We start from the raw sequence: 9,592 nt of genomic DNA, 5'->3' as shown, positions 1-9,592 counted from the left end.
CAGCATGAGGCAGGGGGAGGGGGTGTTCCAGCAGGTGATGGCCTCCCAGGGCTGCAGGTCCTCTCGGCTCCCCTACCTCCTCCCTCCTCGCGAGCAGCACAGATTTTGTGCAATGACAAGGAAAGGGAACATTCAGTGCCCGGCTTTTAATTACAGTTGCTTCCGGCGGCTGGCCTCCATGCCAAATGGCCACATGGAGAGTGTTTTATCACACCACCAAAGCCGACAGAATTCTGTCTATGGTGCACGCGCGCACAGGGCCAGGTGCGGGGGAGGAGCCCCCGTTTGTCTACCCTGCCTCCGGGCAACAGAGCGGCCGGCTTTGGGGATCCCCCGGGGGTGCCTGCTGGCCCCCTCACAGCAGACTCCAGGATAGGCCTGAGCCTGAGGCCAGGGGCACCTGGGAGGATGGGGGGGAGGGGGGTGTTTGTGGTGATCATCTTGCCCACAAGCCTTGACAGCTGACAAAGCACTTTCTGCTTTCCCGAGCGTGCCCGGCCCTGGAAGTGAGTTACCGAGAGTTACATGGCAGAAGGCCAGTCCCGGTGCCCAGCCCCACGATGCATCCAGCAGTGGAGGGAGCCGGGCGGCCCCCCGAGGCCCTGCAGCCTTGTTCAGGGCAGCACCGTGGTGACGCTGGTGAGCACCACGTGCTCGGAGACTCTGGAGACGGAACAGCGACTCTGCAAGGACAAGGACTTGTGGCTGGCAGAGGAGCGGGGGCTGGGGGCCCTCGGAGAGCCGCAGGGACCCTGGCCAGGCAGGCAGCAGGAGAAGGCAGCCTTAAACTGCGCCCGGAACTTGCCTTGGTGGGGAGACACAGACCCAGCCGTGAGGAAAGGGAACAGCAGGAAGGGGCCTTGGGCCCAGGGACACCCAAAGGATTCCAACCACGCTGCTGGGGAGAGGCAGCCTGGAGAGCCCCAAGGCCGCCCGTCGCTGCCAGCAAGAGGGGAGAGTGAAGACAGAGGCCCTGGACACATTCACAGAGAGAAACACTTTCCTCTGGCTCGGAGCCCAGCTCCCATTGCTGTGTCTGGCTTGGGGGCCTCAGATCCCCTCTGCCCTCTCGGCATGTGGGTGCAGGAGCTCGGGCTTCCCATCTGGAGTGAGGCTTTCCTTGTCCCTGGCCACGCTGACAGACTGATGGGGCTCCCTCGCCATCATGCCGGGCCTCAGCCCAAGTCCTTGGTCCTCACTCGCGAGTAAGACACGCAGAGCTGCCATGGCTCGCCCAAGGTCACCCCCACAGAAGTCAGATCTGTTTCTATTTGGGAAGGGGGTTGGAGGGAGCACACGCAAAGTGTGCTCGGTGCTCACGGGTCCCTCCTGGTGGTGCCCAGGGACCCCCGTGGTGCTAGGGATCAGAGGGGCCACCTGCACGCAGAGGATGCTCCAGCGCTGTGAGCTCCGTTTCCACCCCCATCTGTTTCTAGCCCCAAAGTCATGGGCTTTGAGGGGGAGCACACACTGGGGAGGACAGGCAGCCACGGTCAATGTGTTCAGCCAGGCGGGAAAACTGGGTCTCCTTCCAGCACACAGTTGGCGCCAACTGAATGGAGGCTAGGGACGCAGGCAGCTGCCTTCACTCGGGTCTGCCTCCCCGGCACCACTCGCCGGCCTTCGTCCTCCTCTGCTGGGCCCCAGCGGGGTCTCAAGGTGACCCCTGACCCCTTGGTCAAGGATGGTCTGTGTTCAGGTTTGCACAGAACACCAGTCCTTCAGGTCCCATGTCCAGCCAGGAGTCAGGGGAGTCACACCTTTGCTGAGTCTATGTTCGGGGTGAGGAGGGGGTGGGGGAGGGGAGCAGGGGCATTGCCACCCTAAGTCTGGGAGGTTGAGGGAGGAGGTGGGACTTGGAGGCAGCAGACAGAGGAGATCTGGAGTGAGACTAGGGGACACCAATGCCAAGACTTCAGAGGAGAGAGCGAGGGAACCTCTAGGCTGGGGCAGCTGTCCCTCCCTGAGCCCAGACACTCTCTGCACACAGGGTCGCTCCTGCTGGTGCCGAGGGGATCTAGCCCAGCCTACTGCGTGCACTCAGCCTCCCCCTTCTAAGCAGGGGAGCTCCCAGGCCCCCTGCCAGAGGCCTGGCTCTTTCATGAGGGACTTGCATGCTCTGAGCTCATGGAAGCTGTGGGGCGTGTGTGTATCTGGCACGGGGCAGAGCCTCCAGCCCCCTGGGCTGCATGTCTGCAAAGCCATACCCTGGGGGGTCACTCAGCTTCCTCTACTGGGAAGGTCCCTCCCTGATGGGGTCTGCCAGCGCAAGTAGTCACCAGTAGGGACCAGGGGTACATCCCCCTCCACCCCACCCTGCCGTGGGGGCGGGGAAACTGCTGTCCTGGGGAGCATGCCCCCCCCACATTGGTCCCCTCTCTGCACTCACCGCTGAGGAAGTTGTAGATGATGGGGTTGGCGGCGCTGTTGGCGTACACCAGCCAATGCGAGAAGGTGAAGCAGGCATACACAGCCTCGCGGTCGCTGGCCTGGTGGAACATCCCAAACACCCTAGGACAGGGGAGGCCATCAGAAGTGGGCTCCACGGAGCAGCCGGCCCTTCCTGGGCCTCCTGACCACAGTTTGGGTCCTCAGACACAGCGATATGTGTGCCAAGGGACCTCTGGCTGCAAGGCCTGTGGGCTAAGTCCCCGGCTTTCCGCCCCCCACCTCCCAAGACTGCCCCACCACTTTCTCCTCCCACCACAGAGCACCATAATGATTCCAGGATCACCCCTGCTTCAGGCAGGGAAACTGAAGCTCAGAGAAGTGAGGTGACACAGCTGTCACTGGCAGGCACGCAAAGAGCAGGGTAGCTCCCACTGCTCTAACTGCCCACCTGGCCACTCACCAGCCCAGGCACCAGCCTGGCAGGGCCCACCCTTTGTCAGGTTCCTGCTTAAATGTCATTTCTGCACAGAGGGCATTCCCCACCCCTTTAGGTAGGAAACTTTTTTAGGGATTTTAGAAGTTTAAAGCCATTTTAGAAAAACATTTTAAATATCCCACCAACTCTGTCACCACCTGCCATAATGTACAGTAGTCCCACCTACCCTTCGAGAATCTGATTACCCCAATGATGCCATGGATAGGAATGAGCTTCTAATGAAAGAAATACACTTTTATGATTGGGTTTGGGGGAGCTGTAGCAATAGTACATACTCTGCTTTTTTTTTTCTTTTTGGGTCATACCCAGTGATGAACAGGGGTTACTCCTGGCTCATGCTCTCAGGAATTACTCCTGGTGGTGCTCAGGGGACCATATGGGATGCTGGGAATCAAACTCGGGTCGGCCACGTGCAAGGCAAACACCCTACCACTGTGCTATTGCTCCATCCCCCATACTCTGCTTTTTTGTTTGTTTGTTTTGTTTCGGGCCACACCCAGCAGTGCTCAGGACTTACACCTGGGTCTGTGCTCAGGGATCACTCCTGGTGGGGCTCAGGGGCCATCTGCGGTGCCAGAGATCGAATCCAGATCTGCCATGTGCAAGGCAAGCACCCCATGCATTATACTATGGCTCTGGTTCCCCTATACATGATATTTTAAAATATTTCAATGCAACTTTACATGTGTGAGGCCCTGGATTTAGTCCCTGAGTGGCAAAATAAATAAATACAATTTTATGATTATTGGAGGGGAGGGGGCAAAGAGATAGTATACTGAGTAAAACACTTGCCTTACACAGCCAACCGAGTTCCATCTCCAGCACCCCCTAGCACTACCAGATATGGCAAACAAATAAAACTAGCCCCCCCTTTTTTGTGGTTTTCTTTTGGCACATATATTTGGACTCTGGTTAGTCCCTGCTCACTAGAACCTGAGAACACAAATGCACAGCTAAAGGGGGCGACCGGACATTTATTTCTCTCTTCCACAAAGGTGGGGACTTAGGCAGTCTATGTGTTGGCTGTATCCCAACCCCCATGATGCCAGAAAATTAACAAACCATTACCATCTCCTTTTCCGGAAGAGAACTGGGCTGACCCAAACGACACAAGGAAGAGAGTTGGGGTCAGGACAGCAGGAAGCCCGTGCTCACCTCTTGAGGACATTGAGGACGCTGATGGGTAGGTAGCAGAGAGCGAAGACCAGCAGCACCACCATCAGCATCTTGGCTGTCTTCCTCCGAGCTCGCATCTGCTTCACCTCCGCCAGGAAGGCGCGTGCCCGAGGTGGGGGCTCTGTGCCAGGGCCTTGCCCTGTCTCCTCCAACTGGTCTGAAGGCCTTTTCCAGTTCCTCACCAGGGCAGAGGTGGTGCCGGGAATCTGTCCAGCACACACAGACAATGGTGGGGGGGTTGGGGGGGTGAGACAGGGTCATTTGCTGGAGGTGGTAGTGGGGTCCCACTCTGAGCTGGACCTTGTACAGCATGGAGGAAGTTGCAGGGAGGGTTCCTGGCCAGAAGAAGGACCCTCCTAGTCATGAGAAAGGTGATGCTCTGGATTTCATTTTCCAGAGATGCCCCCCACCCCCCACACTCTGCTTTTGGGAGAGCTAGTATTGTGCTTCAGTCTTAGGCAAAACACAGGAGGAGGGACTCTGGGCAAGGCCCCAGGCCCCAGCATCCCAGCTGACTCCATCCTCCCTCAGCCAGCACTCCCAACCTCTGGCTGGGGCTGGGAGTCTGCTGTGTGACACGGTTACTCTGGCTGCGGCAAGACCTAGACAAGGGTGAGCAGGTGGGCAGCACAACATAGCCCGGACCTCAGAGCTTGGGACCCCCGTGTAGGTGGGTGCCTGGCTGTTGGGGCTCCTGCTCAGCGAGTCCTCGCAGCTGTCCATCCCAGGCAGCCTGACACACTCCACAGCAGAGGCTTCTGGAGCTGTCAGTCAAGAAACTCAGCTGTGGAAGAGCTGTGCAGCCTTGGGCAGCCCCCCTTGCCTGCCCGAGCCTCAGTTCTGTATACATGATGGCCTAGTGACCCTGGACATCTTGCCTGGAGCCGTGAGGGGCAGATGATGAGAGTTGGAGGCCAGTCCTCTAGCCGGCTGGCCTCCACCACCCAGAGTCCTGCACAGCCAAAGGGCAGCACTCTGGAGAGGGCTGAGAACGATGGCCCAGAGTTGGGGGGGTCCCTCCTGAGTCCGGGCATGGGCTGGTCTACACCCTCTCCTGGCCAGGCACTGACCCAGAGCTCAGTCCCATGAGGGAGTGACAAGGACCTGTGAGCACCTCACTCCAACCAAAGGGCCCCGCCCCTCATGGCCAGCACCCAGTCGGTTTTGTACTAGGAAGGCAACAGGCCCGCTCTGAAGAAGAGAGGCTCAGTCACTCACGGGTCCTGGAAGGCAGCTGCCCCACTCTTTTAGAAAGTAGGTAACTGCTTCCCTCAGTAGTGGCTGTGAGGATACTGTGTGCAACGCTCCTCATTCGGCAAGTCACACAGAGCTGTTGCTTTTGGACACTCAACTCAAATCCCATAGATCTGGGTGTTAATCCCTGATCCTCACTGGCCGAGGGATTTGGTGGAAGCAATTTTGCCCCTGCGTCTCCGCTTCCTCACACAGTACATCAGGGACAATATGCGGCAGTTATCAGAATGCAAGACGAGCGGGGCTTGAGGGGTGCAGGAAACAGCAAGTCGAGAGGCAACCTCGTTACTTACTGATGTCATTTTCTCTCCCGCAGCCAGTGCAAGGCCCTGCGATCTCAACATTTGACATGTCCTAGGGTACCATACCTCCCAGGATGGTATGTTCCGAGGGCAGATGAGTATCTGCTCCCGTAGGCCCTGTCCCCTCCCTGCTCCAACAGGGACCCCAGAATGAACCTCACCTGGCGCCCCCACAGCTTGCGGAAGATCTGGAAGTAGGCCATGGCCATGAGGCCCAGGGGGGCCAGGTAGGTGACCACGAAGAAACAACTGTGGTAGATCTTGGGATAAAGATCATCTGAGGGGAACAAGAGAAGCGAGTGTTGGGGTGTCCCAGTCTGCCCATTAATGTCCGCTGCCCCAAGCCTGGGACACTGCTGAGAAATTCTGGCCCTGTCTCCCCTGGGGGTGTCCATAGAGAAGCACTCTGCCCTAGATGAGGCATCCCGGGGTATCCTACTCTAGGGTCTCCTCTCAGGAGATTTCCCCACCTGAGGTGACCTCCCCAGAATGCTGGCAGATACCTCCCCGGGCACAGGACCCAGAGGCTCCCGCTTCCGGAAGGCCCACCCTGAGCTCCCTCCGTTTACCTGCCCAGCGCTCGTCACAGACCGAGAAGAGCCGGGTGCGGTTGGCCAGCTCGGGCAGGGCACTGCTGCATTCCATGACAGCCGCCTGGGGCACCATGACAGCCAGCGACACCGCCCAGATGCCCAGGATGGAGCCCCGCGCGCGCCGGGCTGTGCTCTTGAACAGCAGCGGGTGGCAGATGGCGTACCAGCGGTCCAGGGCGATGAAGCTGAGCGTCAGCACTGCCACCGACACAGACACGGCCTGCTCAGTGGGGACACAGCATCAGGTCTCGGGAGCCAGGGGAGACACAGCCGAGAAACACCAGCTGGTTCCGCGCCACCGACTGCTGCCCCTCCTGGCCTCCTCTGCAGGATGGGCAGACAGCTCTGGCTGGGCAGGAGCTGGGGCAGGAGGCTGAATGTGGAACAGAGGATCCCCCACCAAGAACAAACCCTAGACACGTCAGGCCTTTCCCGCGCACCTCAGCCTCTTCCCTGCATTGCTCTGGGATGGAGTGGAGACCCCAGGAAGTTCCTTGTTGGCCTCTGAGTCTCCTCCTCTGTCTGAGTTTATGCTCAGGGCTGCCAGAGTTCAGCGGAATGGAAAGCCCCCAAGAAAGGGGGACTCCGGGAGTGGGTCTCTGGCCCTGGGGTGCCGCCCCCTCCCCCTGAGACTCATGCTGAGAGGTGGTGATTAGTCTTGGCCAGAGGGTCAGGTGGGCACTGCCTGCAGGAGCACCCCTTCCCCTTAGGGTAGAAGGAGAGGATTGAGGGATGGCCTGTGAGCCCGTTTCTGCCTCTGGCCAGCCCTTCTCCTGGTCACCTGGATATCCAGTCCTGCCCCTGGGAAGTGCCTCAAATCTGCCTTGACCCCGGGGAGCAGAGGACAAGCCTGTGTGTGCATGTCCCTGCTGGCTGGCTCCTCTCCCCACTGTGTCTGGGGGCGACCCTGCTTGTGCTGCACGGGGCTCCGCTTGTGACTTCGGGTATGGCCAGGTGGGGGTCCGCATAGGGTTAGGAGGCTTGATCTGTGGCTGGCCGGCAGGCTGTCCACACAGGAGCAGGTGCCACGACGGAGACTGTGTGAAAGGCCGGTGTGAGGGGCCCTGAGCCGGGTGGAGAGGGGCCGAGCAGAGCTCACCTGCAGGTAGGGGATGACCTTGCAGAGGGCATGGCCAAAGAGCCAGGACTCAGTGATGTCCACCAACAGGCTGGCTGGTAGGCAGATGGCCGTCACCAGCACGTCTGCCAGGGACAGGTTGACGATGAAGTAGTTAGTGACCGTCCTCATGTGGTGGTTCCGCCACACAGCCAGGCAGACTGGGGACAAGGGGTGAGAGGGAGGGGTGTGGGGTGAGACAGGCCTAGCCCCACCCTGCCCACCCACCCTGCCCCCAGCCCCTCCCATCAGGGGGAAGAGGGCCAGGAGGGAAGCCGACCAGGACCCCTCCCAGAACCAGGGGCCTGGCAACCTACCCAGAGTGTTGCCCACAAGGGCCACGAGGAACACAGCCACGTAGGCCGCGATGAGGACCCACTCGTACTGCTTCGGGTACAGATAATCCCGCCACAGGTAGCGGAGAAACTCGTCCTCGTAGTCGGGAGGTGTGGGGGACAGTTCCCCGAGGCCCGTGGGAAGCTGGGTCTGGTTCTCCATGAGCTCAGGTGCGTTTGCAGCCCAGGAGCATGCTGGGCCCTGTGGAGGGCTGGCAGCCAGGCCTCTGCTCCAGGACCTGGGGCCCAGAGCCCCGCACCCAGGGCCTTAGGGTCGCAGCCCCAAGCTTCCTGCAGAAAGGAAGGCAGGCAGGCAGCACTGAGCAGCTGCACAGTTAGCCTCTGCACGCTGCCCCTCGATTCTCAGGGCCTGAAGTGGATGGGGAAGACAGGCCTGAGTCCGTGCCAGCGCCTCCACGCTGCGCCCCTGGCCCCTGGGAGCCTCCGTTTCCCCATCTCCCCAAAGCGGTGATGATCACACTGCCCACCAGGGATGCCCTACCGAGCTCCCTGCTCCGGCCACGCCAAGTCAGCAAGTCAGGATCCCTGTTTTGTCGACGAAGAGAGAAGAGAGGGAAGCTCAGAGAGGTCAAGCCCTGGCCCAAGGTCACACAGCTCCTCGGCCAGGTTTGTCTGAACCCCACCCACGCTAACATCTCAGGTTTGGGAGGGGGAGCCCTGGGGATTTGCAAATACCTCTCCGGGAGTCAGTTCACCGGCCTGAATTCTTTTAATTAAAAAATGTTCAAGGGAGGCGTGAGGGACTCCGGTCCTGGCCAGCAGACCTGCCTGCCCCTGGGTTTGGACGGACCCACGCGCGCGCGGCGTGGGGGAGCCAGGAGCGAACCCAGACCCCGCGGCCCGCCTGGCGCGCAGCCCCCCGGGTGGTCCCCCACCTGGCGTCCCGGGGCCCGCGATGCGCCGGGTGGCCGCCAGGGGTCGCCGGGCCGGCGCGCAGGCCGCTCTCTCCATTCATAAATCCGGCCCGGGCGGGGCAGGGACGGCCCAGACGTGTGTAGCGGGGCGGCCGGTCCCCCGGGACCTCCCAGAAGGGGACCCCTTCCTACCGCGCTCCCGATCGCCAGTGGACGCACTGCTCAGACAGGACCTCCGGTGCCTCGAGGGCCGCGGAGGGCTCCAGGGTCGGAGGGGAAGCGAGGGGCAGAGCCACGGGGGTCCCCGCCGCCCCGCACCCGATTGCCCCTCGAGACTCCGGGCTCCCGCCGTCGGTCCTTCGGTGCCCCCACCCCGGACCTGGTGGTCCTCCACGCCCCGCACCTGTTGGCTGCAAGACCCCGGCGTCCTAGGCTGTTGGTCCGTGCACCTGGCCCCGGGGACGCGGCCGTCCGGCCCCGAAGGTCCGGCTCCCGGGCAGGGGCGGGGAGGGGGCCCGGAGCCCCCTCCCAGGGCTGCGTGGCCGCCGCTGGCTCGGCTCCGGCGCGGGCTGTGGCTGGGCGCGGGCTCCGGCGGGCTGCGCGCCGCGGGGAGGGGGGAGCCGGCGGGGAGGGGAGCCCCCAGCCGGAGACCCGGAGGGCGGAGGGAGAGGCTCGTTCCTCCTGGCTCGCCACCTCGCCGGCCACCCCTCCATTCAGGCATCCACCGGTCCCTCATTCATTCCTCTCTCATTCACTCCTGCCTCTGCCGCCCGGCGCGGCTGTGCCCCGCATCTTCCCAGAGCCACAGTGCGGGGCCCACAAGGATGTGGCACAGGTGGGTTGCAGGGGTGACCCCGCCCCAGCCACGCTCAGCTGCTGCAGGGGCAGCCCCCACAGTCCAGGTGCCCCCCAGATCCATCTGCTCGAGCCTATTCCCCCCTCCCAAGGTGGGAAATGCAGGTGGGAGGCAGGAAGGCGGAAACAGAGGGGCCGATTAATCCAACAAATATTTACCAAGCTGGATGCCAGGCAAATAACAGGAGCTAAATAACA

The 9,592-nt window shown here is 61.4% G+C and overlaps 1 protein-coding gene across 1 annotated transcript; it reads right to left on the bottom strand.

The window, feature by feature from the left end:
- Positions 1 to 614: 614 nt before the first annotated feature.
- On the bottom strand, positions 615 to 9,340 carry HCRTR1 (hypocretin receptor 1). The gene is made up of 8 exons (XM_056122693.1): positions 8,943 to 9,340; positions 7,647 to 7,955; positions 7,312 to 7,490; positions 6,189 to 6,432; positions 5,781 to 5,896; positions 4,043 to 4,269; positions 2,390 to 2,511; positions 615 to 805 (listed from the first exon to the last, which is right to left on the bottom strand). Exons 2-8 carry the CDS (start codon positions 7,825 to 7,827, stop codon positions 615 to 617), a joined length of 1,260 nt encoding a protein of 419 aa, XP_055978668.1. The 5' UTR covers positions 7,828 to 7,955; positions 8,943 to 9,340.
- Between the last annotated feature and the right edge of the window lie 252 nt (positions 9,341 to 9,592).

The sequence above is a fragment of the Sorex fumeus genome, unplaced genomic scaffold (assembly GCF_029834395.1).
Source record: "Sorex fumeus unplaced genomic scaffold, SorFum_2.1 ptg000047l, whole genome shotgun sequence".
Taxonomy (NCBI): domain Eukaryota; kingdom Metazoa; phylum Chordata; class Mammalia; order Eulipotyphla; family Soricidae; genus Sorex; species Sorex fumeus.
This window is presented reverse-complemented; position numbering and strand designations above follow the sequence as displayed.